Genomic DNA, 19,739 nt, shown 5'->3' on the forward strand with positions numbered 1-19,739 from the left:
AGAAAGCACTGCAACAATAAAGGAAATGAGTCCACCGATTCTCAAACTTGTAGCTATAGGAAGTCGTACCACATAACATATTTTGCCACGTAAAATGATGGCAACATTTTTACAGCTTGTTGTACACATCTTCCAGGATCATTTGAGATTGCCATGCGACGACCACTGTCAAAAAAATATTACTTATCCAATCTTATGTAGAGCCAGGCTTTTTATTGTTTGAAATAAGGAGTGACCAATATCTTATAAAGATCTATGGAAATCTGAAACCAAAAGTGTACTATACTGTAATTATAAAAATTTATAATCATTTTTATATTTTTAAGCAAGTTAAGCTACAAATGTTTGAGTTTTAAATCAATTAAACCAGCATTTGCAAACAAACTCGCTTTAAATCCATAAGATATTGAGTAGTATTGAGAGCCACTGGACTGCGGCAATGGTTTCGTTTTTCTATAAATAAAGTTCCTCCACGATTGCCCCTCATCCACAGACCAGCCACCAAGATGACACCACGCCTCAGTCCAACGGTAGTCACTTTTTACTGGAGTGTGAGTGAAAGTGGCAGTGAGAATTGAAAGGAAATCGATTCGTGAGAGAATAATTTAGTGTGATTATTGTTTTGATTGTTTAATCAATCTTGTGGTTAAGATTAGGCCTAGGGTTTGATTTCACTAAAAGTTTGTGATGCGTGTGCGTGAATTTGAAGTTACTATAATTCCTACTTTAGATACTTACCTGAAAATGCGCTAAATTTTTTGTTAAAAACTCAAATTTCCATCCAAAATTGGTATTCCCTACCCATATTATAATATTATCGGGACCCGGGACCCTTACAAAAAGAACCGGCATAAAAAACTTACGCAGTGCTATATTTTAGAAGAATATAAACAGACGAACATATAACCTCGTCCTTTTTGGAAGTCGGTTAAAAAAGAAGTGAAATTATACAGTCAACACTCAACAGTACCGTACATCACGATTTGCACTGCCAACGCATGCGTTGCCAGTTGCAACGCGTATTATTTCTATAACTTGGTTAAATAGGTTCATATGTCCCTTTTTGATGACGGAGGGGAAACCCTTTTGCCCCAGGTTGGGGATAGATAGGTCCCGTGCTAACCTTTACAATCCCATGTATCTATGTTTTTTATGTTTCTCTAGTGGTACCTTTTAGGCTAGGCTACTGATATTCAGAAGTAGCGTTCGGGATAAACAATGTATTTTCCAGAAGTATTGGTTTCATGCTATTCCTAAACATTGTTTTCAGAAGTTCATCTGGTGTGTGATGGTCCTCCACGCCCCTCTGTGGAGGCCGACATCGTCCGCCGTCCGCGCGCCTCCCGGAGAACCCTCCACCATTGAAGCGCAGGCCAAGTTCTTCCAGTAAGGATATTGTTTATATACAATAGTCTTTTATGTAGTCAAGTGTGGCTCACATAAAATGTTTAAATAAAATAGTATTTTTTGTACGCAATACAATAGAAATGCAAAACAACGTCCCTAAAATACAGAATGTAACAAAATAAAGTAATAATATTTTAGGACTAGCTGTTGCCCGCGACTTCGTTTGCGTCAGCAAAATGTGATAACAAAGATAATGAAAAAATTTTGAAAATCGGTTCACAAACGGCGGAGTAGTGGTCGAACATACAAAAATCCACAGCCGAATATATAACCTCCTCGTTTTTTGGAAGTCGGTTAAAAAGAGAGAAATTTTCCTTACCCAAATAGTAAAAATGGTAACATCATCACTCACAAATACATAAATACATTCCTGTTCGGAAGTCGGTGTCAGCTATGTGCCAAAAAAAGTCCCGTCAAAATCGCTCCAGTCATTTCAGAGATTAGCCGGAACAAACAGACAGACAGACATACAGACAAAAATTAAAAAAAAATTGTTTTGGTGTCTGTACCCTATATAAATTCATATGCATGTAGTAAAAAACGGTTCTATCAATGTTACAAACAGACACTCCAATTTTATATGTATAGAAGATAGATGTACAGATGTGAATGTGTATTTATTTGTGGTATAGAGTTCACTGTGAAAGCAGCGCTGAAACAGTTTATATTGACTTCCTGATTTCTAGAATTAGACGTGGGAGAGCCATGCTTCGGCACGAATGGGCCGGCTCGACCGGAGAAATACCACGTCCTCACAGAAAACCGGCGTGAAACAGCGCTTGCGCTGTGTTTCGCCGAGTGAGTGAGTTTACCGGAGGCCCAATCCCCTACCCTATTCCCTTCCCTCCCTTATTCGGTTCCCTTTCCATCCCTACCTTCCCCTATTACCCTATTCCCTCTTAAAAGGTCGGCAACGCGCCTGCAGCTCTTCTGATGCTGCGAGTGTCCATGGGCGACGGAAGTTGCTTTCCATCAGGTGACCCGTTTGCTCGTTTGCCCCCTTATTTCATAAAATAAAAAAAATAAAATAAAATAGAATTTACTTATATGTAATGTGAATGAATTTGCTCATAAAATAGTTATTTAAACAGAAATTCTTTCAGTGCTACTACTTTGACAGTAAACTCTGTATAAAATTGGTCAAGTGCGAGTTGGACTAGCGCACGAAGGGTTCCGTACCACAATAGAGCAAAGATAGGCTAAAAATTGTGTTTTTTGTATGGGAGGCCCCCTTAAATATTTAATTTAATTTATTTTTAGTATTTGTTGTTATAGCGGCAACAGATATACACAATTACACAATCTGTGAAAACTTCAGAAGTCTAGCTATAGCGGTTCTTGAGTTACAACTTGGAGACACACAGACAGGCGGACAGACGGACAGACATTGAAGTCTTAGTAATAGGGTCCCGTTTTTACCCTTTGGGTACGGAACCCTAATAAGGGACACACAGGGCTGTTGCCAGAGTCAAATTTGAAGTAGGGCAGCATTGGTTACAGATAGGGCGGAAGTAAAAAAATATCATAATTATTGATTTAAACTAGAAGCACGGGCTCCTAAATCAATATCCATATTTGATATTGAATGTACCGTAACTTCTTGGTAGAAATTCATGTTTCACAGTAATAATATACACTTTTCATGCACTTTTTCCACTTTTATTAATAACATTGTTATTAATAAAAGTGGAAAAAGTGCATGAAAAGTGTATATTATTACAATGTTATTAATAAAAGTGGAAAAAGTGCATGAAAAGTGTATATTATTACTGTGAATATCCATATTGTATACTTTTTGCTTGGTACAGTTTTTTTAATCTCAAACTATGAACAATTTAATAATCTATACATATAAATAAAATTGGAGTGTCTGTTTGTAATATTAAAATAACCGTTTTTACTACATGCATATGAATATTTAGACGGTACTTACACCAAAATAACAATTTTTAGAATTTTTGTCTGTCTGTATATTTGTTCCAGCTAATCTCCGAAATGGCTGGACCGATTTTGACGGGACTTTTATTGGTAGATAGCTGATGTAATAAGGAGTAACTTAGGCTACTTTTTAACCGACTTCCAAAAAGGAGGAGGACATATTTTTACGCTACTAGCTGTTACCCGCGACGCGGACGAAGTCGCGGGTAACAGCTAGTAAAAAATAAACCTCGTATTTTTTATTTATTAGGTTATATAGTTAGTATTTATATAGTTAGGTATTTATTAGGTATTTTTAAGGTAGGGCATTGCTCCTAGCTACAGCCGTGCATACACACCCATAAGTAATAGTACCTGGATGACCGAGCTTTGCTCGGTATAGCAAACACTCATTGCCTTCGTGTTACTTAATAACGCCATCTGCTGGTTGTTAAAACAATTAGAACAATTAGTTGCTAACAAAATAGTATTATTATTTGCCAATAGATGTCAGGAAGAGTCATATTTTTCAGTTTATCGATTATCGATAAAACACGAATAAAAAGACATTTTCTGAAAATGATTCCTAGCTAGATCGATTTATCGCCCCCGAAACCTCCTATATACTAAATTTCATGAAAATCGTTGGAGCGTATATATATATATATATATATATATATATATATATATATATATATATATATATATATATATATATATATATATATATATATATATATATATATATATATATATATATATATATATATATACAGGGTGTAACAAAAATAAGTGATAATACTTTAGGGTGTGTACGTGTTCCTTGTAGAGAGTTCACTGTGAAAGTAGCAGCGCTGAAAGACCAACTTTTTTTTTCACTTTTGTATGGGGAAACTCGTGACGCTCGGGCCCTTGCCCATACAAAAGTGAAAAAATTTTTTCGTCTTTCAGCGCTGCTACTTTCACAGTGAAGTCTCTACAAGGAACACGTACACACCCTAAAGTATTATCACTTATTTTTGTTACACCCTGTATATACAAGAATTGCTCGTTTAAAGATATAAGATAACTTTCTTTTGTTACACCTTCTATACTTGAAAAAAAAATAGATTACCCTTATAGTTTAGAGTATGCATTTTTTAAATAAATTGTACGAAATAGCCATAGCCATGGTTTTGGCATAATTTATTACATGTTTTATACTGTAGAAAATCGAATTAACATTTAAAACGAGAAGGCGTGAATAGCCTACATCTCTTTGATCCGAATGTTTGCGAAATCATGAATAATATGGAATTTTACAATGTAATTTTTAATCTCCTTTTAAGGTTCAATATATTTGCATAATTTGTCATTAAAACTTAATCTCGATTTAGCCCAAATAAACCAACTGTTACAAGATTATAATTAAAAAATGTTGATAGCGGTGTTATGTCAAGGCAATATTTTATAGAGCAATCGATTAAGGCCATCCCCCGAGCAAACGACCTTGACCATACATTTGACGCGTTGCCGAGATCGCACAAACATCCTATTTTTTTACTTATCTTAGTTCAAAATTGATCTATAAAAATTTTAAACGGGGAATATATAGTTAAGGGGGCGGCGACTAACCCTAAAGTGTCGATTTTATAATTCATTTTTATACTTGAAAATCAGCCCCGAATTGTTTCATTTTCTAAAATTAGATACTACATTATATTTCCGAGAATTCGATCTGAGCAAAAACACGATATCTTAAAATTTTCTCGATAGAAAAAAATCACAAACATGCATCTAATTTTCACGAATTTTTCATTTATTGCCATAACCGTGCATTGAACTAAGTTAATATTTTAACACATTATATAAAATTCTATCATTGAGAGATCGACTTAGCGGATTTTTAAAATGTTGTATATTTATCGAGTTATTGAGAAAAAACTAATTTGGCGATGAATCCGCGTCGTTCTTTTTCACCTGGCGTATGAAAGACGGGCTTGAGTGTGAAGAGAGAAGGACGATGGAAAACGATGATTGGCTATCTATAGGTAGTATTGTCGTGTGTTTCAAATAAGTAAACGTAATTTGTATATTATTAGGGAGATGCTGAAAGTATGCTTCAATTTCAATAAATTGGTATTACTTTGGAAGATAATATCATGAGTATAATAAATAAAAATAGAAAATTTAAAACGGGGAAAGGAATGTTGATATACTGAAGATTATTGCTGTATTTTTATTATAAGTTTGTAGCTTTCAAATTATGAGTTTATAAGGCTCTAAATACGGTAAATCACGGAATCTCCGTAGGGGAAGGGCCTTAACTTGATAAAATTAATTTGTTTTCAATTGTTAATAAAATTAATTAAAACAAAATCATAATTCTGGATACTTGTAAAGCTATATAGTAAAGCTACATTACATACAATAGTTCTTTTAACCTCTTTAATACTTACTTTTAATAAGACTTCACTTACTTTTCTAGCCTATCCCAAAAAATATTACATTGTATAATTTACTTTGTAGGGATTTTTTCTCGGTTCAGTTGAGCCCATACAAGATAGAGTTCGGTCACGTATGCGAGGACCCCAACACTTGGGAGCAGCGCTACGAGAAGAAAGACTTTGAGAACCACAGGGACATGGGCAAAGTATTGTTATCTTCCTCTAACTCTTTCTCTGTCGCTTGGTAAAGGTATAGGCACTTGCCCACGTCGGAGGACTTCGACCAGGGCCACCGGTTGGGCAGCGAGAAGCACTTCATCGAAAGGCATGAGAGATCCCGCCCTGCTACAGGACTTTTCTCTGCTAAAGTACGCTTCTGCTTTCTATCTCTTTCTAATGTTTTCTTTTTCTGTCTTTCTAATTTTAACTTTATCTTTCCTTCTTCTATTCGGCCTCTCCACGTTGGTCTATGATATACAAGTGATTACGAACATAAAGAGATTATTCGTCTATGATTGCATAATAAATTATTATGATCGACGGCTATTGTCTTTAGACCGTTTCGCAATCATGGTTTTCTATCAGGGACCATCGTGAAGGTGCCTACTTTGCCAGATCTTGTGGTAACAACATTAACAAATTTCTGCGCTATGTTCAAATACTTAACTAAATATGTTACTAACCCCATGGTCAAAACAATTTCTATCTCATCTTGATATAACTTGGGGCCTTTATTTACTAAATAATGATTTACTGACTTGAAATGCGACTTACTAATGAACAATTCTAACAGTAAATAATATTTGAAGGTACGTTGGGGCGACAAGAAAGGTGGATATGGAGAACATTACTGGGACTTAAACCACGCTGGTAACGCTCACAATCACGGTGATGATGGCTACGATGACGACGGTTCATACCACGAAGACCACGACGCATACGACGAACCCAGCGAACAATCACCAAACTATGACACAGAGTATACTCCCGATGAATATACTGCAGATAAATACACTGAAGAAGAGAACACTCTAGAAGAAAATAATAGAGCGAAGAGAGCGCATACGAGACAATTAGAAGCGCAAAGACAAGAGAGAATGTACGAAGAACAACCGAAACCTGCACAACAAGAAAAATACGACGAACCAAAGGAAAGAAGACCGAGAAGGAAATCACGCAAAAGCAGAAGACAATACAAAGTTAATGAAGAATACACAGAAAAAGAAGTTACAACACAGAAACCAATAATCGTAGATCAAGAAGAAGATTCGAAAATAAAGGAAAAAGAGAAAAATGATGTAGTGCTTGTTATAAATCATCGCGATGAAGTAACAACTACTACTACAACAACAACAGCAGCACCACGTTATGTTCCTTACGAAAGTGGTGCTGGTGTGAGACGTTACCAGGAGGCAACTGCTGCAGCATCAGTACCCAGGCTGTTCCTAGAAGCTTCTACAGGTCGCATCGTTGATCGCACTACAGGCCAGGCGTACGTGTTACAGCCTGTGCAGCACTATTAGATTAGATTTTACCGGAGGCCCAATCCCCTACCCCATTCCCTTCCCTATCCTCCCGTATTCCCTTCCCTTCCCTACCCTTCCCTACCCTATTCCCTCTTAAAAGGCCGGCAACGCACTTGCAACTTTTCTGATGCTGCGAGTGTCCATGGGCGACGGAAGTTGCTTTCCATCAGGTGACCCGTTTGCTCGTTTGCCCCCTTATTTCATAAAAAAAAAAAAAAGTTAGAGCATTTATTAGTTTAGTGATTATTTATTGAATAAACGACTGCATTTTTCGATTGTGTATTTTTCAATTTCCTGTAATTGCATTTTAAAATTTAAAAGAAATTACTGACGCGACTGGCTTGAAATTAGGCGAAGGACCTTTTAGTGACTAAACATGCTAGGCCGTAAATACGCGGCCGAAGTTCGGCATGATTACGCCAGCAATGCGCTACGCACCAATATAACGCGACGTAATTTCGGCATGGTGTGTCATCGGTAATTTAAAATACATTGCAGGCGTAATCATCCCGAACTTCAGCTACGTATTTTCGGTCTAGTGTGTTTATAGACACTTACGTGCTTATCCAGCGCAAAGATCTATCTAAGCGGACAACAGTTTTATTAGTTCCAACCCATTGAATTAATCTAAGCCAATCACCAAGACATTAGACAACCGATTTACGAACTTGGGGTTTAAGTGTAAACCAGTTTACTATTTACTTATTTAACTTTCTCCAACAATAATTGACCGCTTTAATAGAAACTCCAAGGTAAAGTTTTCCTGAATAGACTGTTATATCTACAGAAGCCATCGTATCTAACGCTTCCAGTCAGCTGCTTTTAACAGTCCCTTTCTAGGGTCAGTAGTTCCCACATTTCCTTATCAATATCATCACGTCCGTTGTCAGTTCTATGCGGGGTATACATTTTGATAGGGGACAAAAGTATTGTTTTAAAATGGTTAGCGCGAATGACAATATAGTATTAAAAAATAGGTATATTGTGAAATAATGTTTGTCTGTCCGTTTGTTATTTCTCCAAGCGAAAGCCGTTAAGAGGATACACCAGGGGCGAGAGAAATTCAAAATAGGTATTTTGAAAATGTATTGCTGTCTCACCAATCTCAAGTCTCCCACCGCAGAGCGCGATAGAGACAACACGACAAAAGTCCTAATAAAATAAAAGAAAATCATCGATTCGTTGTCCTCTGATTCTTTTTTCATTAACAATTAAAGCAAGGCTTGAGCTGTGTTCCTATGTTTTACTTTTTTGGTATATTCCAGCCAGTTTTGTTTTATGGGTGTTTGAACACAGAGAAAAATTTGGCCATTTTTTTGGGTTTTTGAACGTTTATATCTTTTTTAATAATTAAATTATAAAAAAAAAGAAAACATAGGGACATTGTATTAGTGGCCATAGATATTCAGGAAAAAAATTATAACTCTATCGGTATTATCCAGGGAGGAAACAGCGGACAACGTTTGTATGGAAAAACGGCGGTGTGGATCGCTCTTAAAGATACATTTTAAATGATAGTATTTGAGAAATGTTCACATTGAAAGTGATAAACGAGTGTGTAATAAAAGTTGCAAGAAACGAGTAAATAGTTGATTCAAATTAAAATTCCTACTTTAAGCAAGGCTCATTAAAGGATCGATGATCCATACTAATATTATAAATAAATACGTGGGAGAGCCATGCTTCGGCACGAATGGGCCGGCTCGACCGGATAAATACCACGTTCTCACAGAAAACCGGCGTGAAACAGCGCTTGCGCTGTGTTTCGCCGAGTGAGTGAGTTTACCGGAGGCCCAATCCCCTACCCTATTCCCTTTCCTACCCTCCCCTATTCCCTTCCCTTCCCTTCCCTCCCCTATTACCCTATTCCCTCTTAAAAGGCCGGCAACGCACATGCAGCTCTTCTGATGCTGCGAGTGTCCATGGGCGACGGAAGTTGCTTTCCATCAGGTGACCCGTTTGCTCGTTTGCCCCCTTATTTCATTAAAAAAAAAATATATATATATGAAAGTGTGTCTGTCTGTCTGTCTGTTACCTCTTCACGCCCAAACTGCTTAACCGATTTGCTGAAATTTGGTATGGAGATATAGAGTCCCGGGAATGGACATAGGATGCTTTTTATCCCGGAAAATGTAAGTCCCTCGCGATAAACGAATATTGGCGCAACGCAGTTGCAGGCGTCATCTAGTCTCTAAATAGTATAAAACAAAGTCGCTTTCCGCTGTCTGTATGTGTGTATGTATGCTTAGATCTTTAAAACTACTCAACGGATTTTGATGCGGTTTTTTTTAATAGATTGAGTGTTTCAAGAGGAAGGTTTATATGTATAACATATGCATAATATGGTAGAGAAACACTGATAATTTTAGAGGTTTCTAATGTTATGTCGTAAATAAATTCATTTTTTTGCGTTTATATTGCAAACGCTGGCTAAACCCTACGAGATAGATCAAAATAATGTACTACAGTATTGTACACCTTAATTAGGTAAACAAAAAAGTCCGCGATGGTATATGTCTATTTCTTAGGGATAACTCACAATAGCCATTTTTGTTCTTTACTTTTTACGAAAAATAATGGCGATTTTAACAATTTACAACATTAACCCTTATCCAAATAAACATGTTTGGAAGCTAAGACATTAAATGTAGATTATAATTGTCTTTTACACTATACAATTTCGATCAATACTTTAGAAGTTTTCAAACGTATAAACTTACGCGGAATCAAAAAATATGTCGCGCGGCGGCGGCCGAGGGACATAGCGGTTACGGCAGAACCGGCCGGGGGCTCTCATAAGCTTCGGGCTTATGTTATTGTAGTAGATAGTGTATTTCGTCATTGTGTGGTTGTGCAGACGGTAACGCAGAGGAGCAACCACAGCGCTTTCTTTCAGATATTCATTGTTTCTGGTTCTTTGGTTTCTGAATTGTCGATAAAAATATATTTGACTTGCGTTAGAAAAACGGACTTTTGTTTTTGCTTTGCGATTGGGTTATTTGTTGCTTAGGTCGTAGTACAGTGAATGCCAAAAGAGCACGTTCAGCAAGAGATGAAGAATCGTCAACGGAACGTGAGACTCGCCTCAGCCAGAATAGTGATAGAAATCGGATACAGAGAGAAAGAGAATCGTCTGTAGAGCGTGAGGCTCGCCTCAGTCGGAAAAATGATAGAATTCGGATACAGAGAGAAAGAGAATCGTCTGTAGAGCGTGAGGCTCGCCTCAGTCGGAAAAATGATAGAATTCGGATACAGAGAGAAAGAGAATCATCTGTAGAGCGTGAGGCTCGCCTCAGCCAGAATAGGGATAGGCATCGAATACAGAGAGCAAGAAAATCATCCGCACAGACACATAGCAACACCGAACAAAACGAACAACCAAACAGCCACAGACCCGAGAGAGTAACTAATTCATGGGTAAATAAAGAAAATTCTGCCAATTTTTGCGAAACTTTTATCGTTTACGCAGCACAATAGGAAAAATCACCCGATTTTGAAACATTCTTCATTGGTGCTCCGCTTCTATTGGTCTTAGCGTGATAATATATTATAGGCTACATCCTACTAATATTATAAAGGCGAAAGTTTGTTTGGATGTATGGATGTGTGGATGTATGGATGTTTGTTACTCTTTCACGCAAAAACTATTGAACGGATTTTAATGAAACTTTACAATAATATGGCTTATACATCAGAATAACACATAGGCTACAATTTTAACCGACTTTCAAAATGGGGGAGGTATTATGTTCGTTTTCTTATATTCAACGATTACTCCGCCGTATGTTACCCGATTTTTATATTCACAAAAGTGGTGATCTGATGAAGGATCCATAAGTAATCGAGGGAACTCCTCAAAACTTATAGGGAAACGTGTGGTGACTTCGGTTACGTGAGAAGTATTCTAAGCATATGCTACCAACAAGTAAGATTTTGCACCGAGATATACCTGGTATACCGTGGTTCGGAAGGTGCTGAGAGAACTCTTGATTCTTTATAGATACAAGTTTGGGAGTTTCGGCGTTGTTTTAAGAACAGGAACCATATGCTACTATGCAAATTACATTCATCATCATCATCATCATCATCATCATCATCACTACCATATTATACCATTTCATAGTCTTTTAGATCGAGACTCGAGTTTGTCAAGCGATAATTAAAAAAAATCTTTATTTTATGTCTAAAAATAGTTTGACGACCTCTGTGGCTCAGTGGTGAGCGCGTTGGTAGCTCAAGCCGGAGGTTGCGGGTTCAAATCCCGCCGACGGAACAAAAAGTTTTCAAAGTTCCTGGGTCATGGATGTGTATTAAATATGTGTATCATATAATAAAAATCTTAAATATATGTATAGTATAAAAGTATTAAATATATTTCCGTTGTCTGGTACCTGTAACACAAGTCCATCAGGTACTTACTAATATAACAACATTGAAGAGTATGTTTGCTTGAACGCGTCAATCTCAGGAACTACAGGTCCGATTTAAAAACTTATCTCAGTGTTAGATTGATCATTTATCGAGTAAGACTATAGGCTATATTATATAATATATTATCACGCTAAGACTAATACGACCGAAGAAACTCAGGAAAATGCGGGAAAAACGGGGAAAATATTTTTTTATGGGAAAATGTACGGTTTCTGTAAAATTCCTAATTTACGCGGGCGAAGCCGCGCGGGACATCTAGTTTTAATATAATTGTAAAAACATCCATGTATCCTAATTCCTACCTACCTACCTGTGAATAAAAATTTGCAAGTAAAATTTGTTAACCCTCAGACGCGTGCTCTACTTTTTGTATCTTTTTTTCTGAACCCCATGGACCAAATCCACACGGATCGGAGCACCCCATATCAAAATAATGAAATGCTGCTCCTTTTTATAACACTTTTTATTGAAAATTATTGTAATCATTATTTGAACAGGTTGAATTACTATCATAGTGTGTTATTGTTGAAAATGCTCGGTAATTACTGATGTTTATTAAGTAAGTAGATAAGTCGGTTAGAAAATTGATGATAATATTATTAAATTATTATTACTCACTTTCCAAAAATACGTAAGTACATATTTATTTATATTAGGTAGGTATCTTAGCAGTCGTGTACTGCTAAGATACCATAATAATTATTATTAGGTATAGTTACTTAACTCTTAAAAATGCGTTTAAATCCAGAAAATATAAATATTTTTTGGATTGAAAATACAGTTCTCTACACATACTAGTCAACTCATGTAGTTTTTAATTATTCAATATCTATTAATAATAAAAGATATCGTTCGCACCATAAGGGATACTATTTTTATTATTACTTAAATATTTGAAAGGGCTACATCAATAAGGAAGTAACGTGACTCAGCTGTCTTCTACAACAATATGCAAATAAAAGGTCATTCTTTGACCTGTCCTTTCCCACGTAAGAAAGTGGTCAAACAGGTTTGGTCGAACCCTTTGGAAGGACAGGGACAGTAGGGACAACCCTGCCCATTGTCCATAACCTGTTCGACCGGATTTGCCATGAGAATTTCGCAAAGACTTTGCCATTATTGTCTTTAATCTTTTCTCTGATGTTACTGATTGATAACGGAAAGATTGCTTTGTGGTTTTATGTATTTATTTATAAAGGCTTTTTTTAATTCACAGGTACTTAATTAATGCCTTATCTTAAAAGTTAGGCATTGCACTTAGCCACATTACTACAACAATAAAGGCGCGTTTTCGGACTTAAAATTTCCATACGATCTGTCTTAAAAACATGGTAATTTAACGTAATTATCATAATTATAGTTACCTATTTTATTTGAAAAAAAAATCGTACCTAATCATTAAATTATTCAAAAAACCTAAAATATGACACTTGCAGCCCTGCACCCTTATGTTTGACAATATAACGGTTGAGAGAACCTTTTAGGGCTGATCTTCATAAGTGGTCCATTGTGCTGGCGCCTGGCACGCGTCTGAGGCAAGATTCATCCCGTGGGGTCTCTTTGTTTACCTTTACACGTCGTCATATTGTAATAAAGGGTTAGGGTTTACTAGTATTGGTTGGGATATTACGTTGTCCGATCTAGGTTTTTTGCTGCAAAAACCTAGGTTTAGATATTGATTTGTTAGCGCTGCTCAATATGCTAGATACGTTTTAGACACTTAAATATCCTATCCACCTATTATACTCTGATATTGTTTACTACCAACTAAGGACAAAAGTTTTGATTTGAAACAAACATTCCTGATCAGTTAAGTTATCTACTGATTGTTAAATTAAGTTCTGGTAGATTTAAACAAATAAGATAGACAAATGCCACTCCTTTTCCTAATTTTATAGTTTTAATAATAATTTAAAATACTTATTTCATTACAACAATAAATAACACAAATTGCATAAGCCCATAACGTTGTAAAGCCTTGGCCGTTAAATTCGAAATGCAAAAAGGGTCATTCTTTGAACTGTCCTTTCCCACGTAAGAAAGTGGACAGACCGGTTTGGCCGAACCCTTTCAAAGGGACAGTAGACGGCAGTAGACAATGGGCAGTTAGACAATGATGGGTCTTCCGCGTTCGACCGTAAACTTGTCTGACCAGTTTGCATGGGAATTTCGCAAAGGGACAATATCTTATATCTTTAAACGAGCAATTCTTGTATATATATATAATTGGAATCTCGGTAACGGCTCCAACGATTTTCATGAAATTTAGTATATAGGGGGTTTCGGGGGCGATAAATCGATTTAGCTAGGAATAATTTTTAGAAAATGTCATTTTACATGTGTTTTAACCGAGCAACGCTCGGTAAAATAGCTAGTTATAATATAATATAATATAATATAATATAATATAATATAATATAATATAATATAATATAATATAATATAATATAATATAATATAATATAATATAATATAATATAATATAATATAATATAATATAATATAATATAATATAATATAATATAATATAATATAATATAATATAATATAATATAATATAATATAATATAATATAATATAATATAATATAATATAATATAATATAATATAATATAATATAATATAATATAATATAATATAATATAATATAATATAATATAATATAATATCTATGGACGCTTCACACACACAGTCTGGCCCCGTGCTAAGTACCTAAAGGACTTGTGTTACAGGTACCAGACAACGGAAATATATTTAATACTTTTATACTATACATATATTTAAGATTTTTATTTTATCATACACAAATTTAATACACATCCAGACCCGGGAAAATTGAAAACTTTTTGTTCCGTCGGCGGGATTCGAACCCGCGACCCCCGGCTTGAGCTACCGACGCGCTCACCACTGAGCCACAGATACACAATATTAACGGCAATGAACGACAATATTATATTGTCGTTCATTGCAAAACTGCTTTAAACGACAGTATATATTAAGTCTATGCTTTAAACTATGTCAAATGTCTTTTCGTCCAATGTTTTAACGTCCCATGGATGGTACTCGACGTACAACACCAAAGGAGTTACAAAGCTACACTTGAAGAGGTAACACCTTGTCTTTGCAAGTTCCTTTCGTGGTGGGATGTCTCTCACTTCCCCCAAGGGGGAGAAATGGGAAGTCGGTTCCGGGGCTAAGCCCCCTGCCCGAGGGATCTGCCGTATCATACTACTCATAAAGATGAGGCGGTATTTGGGGCGGGACGAGTCCCTAAGTTGGGTGACCGGCAGAGTTACCTCTACTTTCAGCGATGCCGGCCCTTCTGAACCCACCTGAGTCACCCCTAGCGGTCCAACCCACTAGGTGAGATCCCCGGTAACCCGGGGAAGGCCTAGCGGAGGCTGCCAGCGACATGGGGAGAGGTTTCAGGCAGGTAGGGTCAGGGGGGCACGCTTGTTGTTTTTGCAAGTTCCTCCCCGACGCCACAGATTAAAGGTGAACCCCCCCCCCCCCCCCCCCAGCTACGGCCATGGGCCTTACTGGGGTCCGGCCAGATTCGACCGATTCGACGCGGGCAAATGTGCGAGGTTTCATAGGATTTCATATAAAGAATTCTAAAATTTGTTTCTTTCGGCTCAGTCCGTGTTCTTTCGGCTCCGATAAGTGTGCGTTCACCTTAAGTTATATTATGATATAGTAGACCCGACGCAATCACAAGGCCCACAGCTGACTATCTCAATCATAGTCTAAACGGCGAATCAAGGCACAAAACTCTAGATTAAAATGTTTGTGTAATAATATTTTGTGCCTCGTTATTTTGATTTATGTAATAAGTAATATTGTTATTATGAACGCCTCCGTGGTCTAGTGGTTAGAGCGTCGCTCTCGACTCCGGAGGTCGTGGGTTCGAATCCCGCGTTGGAAACATGTTATTTCCAAGTTTGGTTAGGACAATGCAGGCTGATCACCTGATTGTCTGACAAGTAAGATGATCCATGCGTCGGATGGGCATGTAAAAAGTCGGTCCTGTGCCTGATCTCTCGCCAGTCGTGTCGGTCTTCCGTCCCACTGGGTTATGAGAGTAAAGGAATAGAGAGTGCTCTTGTGTACTGCGCACACACTTGGGCACTATAAAAGTACTCCTGCATACCTGGTCTGGTTTCAATGAAACCGGCCACCGTCACCGAAACCGGTGTGGGGAGTATTATTATTATTATTATGACAAAAGACAACACTTTATCTGTTGCAACTAATTGCAAGTCGGTTTTCTCTAAGCCTGTTGTATTGGGTATTGGCATTGCCGGATTTTTTTATCATGCACTTAGGCCACTTTATTTCCGCCGCTGGCCGCCCCTTGCAGTAAATTTGCTGCTCCCTAGGACGCTGCCGCCCCCCCTAGGACACTGCCGCCCCCCTAGGACGTTGCCGCCGCTAGGCCGCGGCTTATACGGCCTATTTATGGCCGTGTATTGGCTGTACGATCGGTGCCAATATTATGGGAATTCCACATTTAATTTGAATTTAAACTTTGAATAAGTTTGACAATAATAATTACCTATTGGTCTAGACTCTAGGCGTCTAGCAGAAGTCAAAACAGTTGCATACCGTAATAATTAATGACGTCTGTATTATAACTTATACGTGGTGTTGTGTCACGCAGTACGAGCATCCACATTATGCCATTTTGACTCTGAGCTCTGTTTGTACTTACTACGTACGTATTACGTAGTAATGACTCACTGCGAACTTAACACGTTTACGGCCATTCCCAATATTTGACCTATCTCTGGTTTTGCCCTACTAGAGATAGGAATAGCTCACATTAGACATTAGAGACATATATTATAAGTCAATTGTGAGCTATTCCTATCTCTAGTAGGGCAAAACCAGAGATAGATCAAATATTGGGAACGGCCGTTAGACTGTTATAAACCTAGCTTTTTTTTTCGAAAGGGTCTAAGCTACTGGTCTGGTTAAGACCATGGTAGTTTTAAAGTGGCGGTAGACCTAGCTGTAGACTATACTAAAAGAGTGACTAAAGATTAGAGATAAGTTATTTTTTATATTGTATAAGTAGGTAAATTATAATGTTATCAAGCGGGCTGCGGGACCCCTACTAGAAGTTGCAGACGTTGCATTGTTGAAAAAAAAGAAAGGGTCAATGCTCAATGTACGTACTTTCCTGTCAAATCGGTGGCGCCTTTGCATAATGGCCGCGATAGGGATGGGCAAGGTGGGGCAACCCTTATCGATAACAAAAGATATTCAAATGAGTCCAGTTTGACTTGTACTGCATTTTTAATTGTTATAATATCAGTGATGCACGAGTCTTCACTAGTGAAACATGCTGTGATAGTACCTTGTAAATAATATTTAGTTTGTACTTTTTAATTACTAAAAGTTGTTGGTGCATAAAATAAAAATCAAAGTTCTGGTGATTGCTGCTTCGATTTAATTTCAAGATTACAAAGGTAAGTTTCGCTAAAACAAATACAATCCACTAGAGTTTATGATTAACGGTTAATTTTGTTAGGAAATGTCTACTGATAACACGTTACGATCCAAAATTAACAGTTAAATATTTACTTAATAAATTTGATTCCTAATAAATATAATTCCTACTGTTGGATCACGAATATAGGTAGGTACTTAAGTGCTTAATGAAATGATCCAATGGACTAGTTTCATGGTATTATTTTAGTTGACATTTTTTTGTATTTTTTTACGTTTTGCAATTTTTTTTTTGGTTGACACGGACTTTCAATGATTGTTTATTCTGGTTCGTTCATCCTCAGACGAGCGAAGTCCTCAAAGACGATGTTATCCTCCTCCTCGTTGGCGTACAGTGAGTTCTCATAGCGGTGTCTCTCAATCGACTGCATCTTCTTCATCGCGTTGAAACGTTGTTTCTCCTGAGATCCTATTAGGAAATTTAATTCAATTAAAACTACTATAACACAAAATTATAATACTAAAACTCACGAGTCTAAGCAACTTTATGATGTTATTTTAATTTATTAGCACAGACGTATCTGTAAGAGTTCTGTGCTTATAATAGTGTTTGACGCATGATGCAGTGTGTGACGCATTCATGAAAAGCAATAACATTCGTTTGTTTTCTCTACGTTATAAATTACCTTCAGCTGGGTGGAGAAGCTTGAATGGAACATCAGTAACGAGTTCTCCTCCAAGTGTTCCGCAGTTCAGCTTCACACGGACGGAGTAGGACACGACGATACCAATAGCCTCAGCTGGGCACTTGCCCTCAGCCACCAGAGTAGAGCTGGCCAGGTTCACATCATCATCCTTAAGGTGGCCATCCAGAGCGACGCCTGTTCGTTTATTCATATTGAATTAGTTTATAAGTTTGTATCTTGCCTACGTTATATTTTTTCTAGGTTTACTATATATTTTAATATTATCACCCTGTCGTTATTAATAAAGTAATGTTACAAAATACAAAAGCTACCTATAACTTTTTCTCATTTTAAAAAGTAAAATATAAAAAATATGATACGTCTTGTATTTCGTCCTATCATAAACATTGATTCGATTAGAAATACGAGTGCATTGTTGTTAGACTCTTACCTCGTACGTCCTTGTTGCTGCGTGCCAAAGGTACTAAGTAAAACGTCTTAGAAAGACTTGCCCCAGGTGTAATTGGGCACCCTTCTCGGCTCTCCAAGGAGGCGACATGGCGAGAGAACTGCGAGTTGATCATGGTGATCTCGACATGCTGCACCACCATGCAACGGATGTTGCGCACGGACTTCCTCGAGTTGTTAGACACGATGAGGTTGGCGGCAACCTTCTCTCCGTGGTAGTAGATTTCCTTATCAAGTGTCACCTCTAAGCTGATCTTGCCATTACTGAATGTAAAGCCCTTGCTGACAAGAGAGCTGGGCAGGCGGCGTCCGCGGGATGCTGGAGCATGTTGCAACTGCGTAAAACAAAAAGAGTTAATTCTCGTACATTATAGTATTTTAAGGTTGTTAAAAAATTGTAATGTTCCTTACTTTCTTGATCGCAAGAGTAACGGAGCTCCTCTTGTGGGTCTTCTGATCCTCGTTCTCAGCAACATAGGTGCGCACGCAATATTCAACGCCCATAGGCTTGCCCTGATCTTCGTCGGATGGTTGCAGTGTCACCTATAAAATTTTAATAGCGTTGGTAGTTTTTGTTTTAATTTGAAATTTATTTTGGTTAGTTAAAATGTTGAAGTCTAAATTATTGCTTGCATGTAAAGCATTTTATCTTTGGCAGTCTATTGCAGTAAAGTTTTATTTTTATTTTTTGCATAGCTTTTCAAAATTTTGTTATCAGTTTTAAAAACTGTAGAAATGTTACAAACGTGAAGAAATATTTTTTCAAATTTACCGAAGTTGGTGAAGTCTCCGGGAAGTTGAAGGTAAACGGAAAAGCGTTTGGCCCCAACTTCTTCAGTAATTTCTCCTGGACAGGTGTCAGTTCCATCTTTGAGTTTATCATTGGCACAACTTGTTCTTGGCCAATGACCATTTCCTTCGAGAATTTGACTCCCATGACCTCATCTTCCTCCCTACCGAAGCGGTATGTCGTTACAAGCTGAAGTAAAAAGCATCCATTAGAAAAGCACTGCACAAGATCACTTTTTCACTTTCACAACCAAAAGCACTTCACTTATACCTGGCTAAAAACTTTTCTTCCTTTCAGGTATTCCGTGTCAACCACCACAACTCCATCGATAGGATCGCAATAATCTACATGATCAATGAAGTCGCGCTTGCCAAGGTAAACAGTAACTTTTCCATTGGGGGTAGTTTTCTTGAAGACTTTAACAGCGACCACAAAGGCCAAAGCAAGGAAGTCAAGCATCTTGCTAAATACCGGAGATCGGTCTAATAGGAATATTATGAAACTTAAGATAGTATTAGTTTTTTTTTTGGAGTGCTTACTAGTAAAAACAGTGAGTTTGAACAACTCACCAGAAATGACTCCGCATACTAGCGGCCCCTTTTATATACGTGATATTTGTGAGGTTTCCTTCAAAGCA

The 19,739-nt window shown here is 37.3% G+C and overlaps 2 protein-coding genes across 2 annotated transcripts; one reads left to right on the forward strand and one right to left on the reverse strand.

Moving 5' to 3' along the window:
• Positions 1–506: 506 nt before the first annotated feature.
• LOC121731229 lies at positions 507–7,273 on the forward strand. Its single transcript, XM_042120585.1, has 4 exons — positions 507–533; positions 1,271–1,386; positions 5,833–5,956; positions 6,560–7,273. The coding sequence occupies exons 1-4, from the start codon at positions 507–509 to the stop codon at positions 7,271–7,273; spliced, it is 981 nt and encodes a 326-aa protein (XP_041976519.1).
• A 9,863-nt stretch (positions 7,274–17,136) lies between these two features.
• On the reverse strand, positions 17,137–19,683 carry LOC121730913 (arrestin homolog). The gene is made up of 6 exons (XM_042120126.1): positions 19,373–19,683; positions 19,085–19,291; positions 18,724–18,855; positions 18,296–18,647; positions 17,845–18,039; positions 17,137–17,627 (listed from the first exon to the last, which is right to left on the reverse strand). The coding sequence occupies exons 1-6, from the start codon at positions 19,559–19,561 to the stop codon at positions 17,479–17,481; spliced, it is 1,224 nt and encodes a 407-aa protein (XP_041976060.1). The 5' UTR covers positions 19,562–19,683; the 3' UTR covers positions 17,137–17,478.
• Between the last annotated feature and the right edge of the window lie 56 nt (positions 19,684–19,739).

The sequence above is a fragment of the Aricia agestis genome, chromosome 10, assembly GCF_905147365.1.
Source record: "Aricia agestis chromosome 10, ilAriAges1.1, whole genome shotgun sequence".
Classification (NCBI taxonomy): domain Eukaryota; kingdom Metazoa; phylum Arthropoda; class Insecta; order Lepidoptera; family Lycaenidae; genus Aricia; species Aricia agestis.

Bases quoted from the DNA above. Each gene is read 5' to 3' on its own strand.
- LOC121731229 (XM_042120585.1), top strand. From the start codon at position 507: ATGACACCACGCCTCAGTCCAACGGTA. The intron at 1,387-5,832 runs GTAAGGATATTG...TTTACTTTGTAG, and splicing joins GCGCAGGCCAAGTTCTTCCA to GGATTTTTTCTCGGTTCAGT. The intron at 5,957-6,559 runs GTATTGTTATCT...TAATATTTGAAG, and splicing joins ACCACAGGGACATGGGCAAA to GTACGTTGGGGCGACAAGAA.
- LOC121730913 (XM_042120126.1), bottom strand. From the start codon at position 19,561: ATGCTTGACTTCCTTGCTTTGGCCTTTGTGGTCGCTGTTAAAGTCTTC. The intron at 19,292-19,372 runs GTATAAGTGAAG...TTTTTACTTCAG, and splicing joins GAAGAAAAGTTTTTAGCCAG to CTTGTAACGACATACCGCTT. The intron at 18,040-18,295 runs GTAAGAGTCTAA...ATAAACGAACAG, and splicing joins CAGCAACAAGGACGTACGAG to GCGTCGCTCTGGATGGCCAC.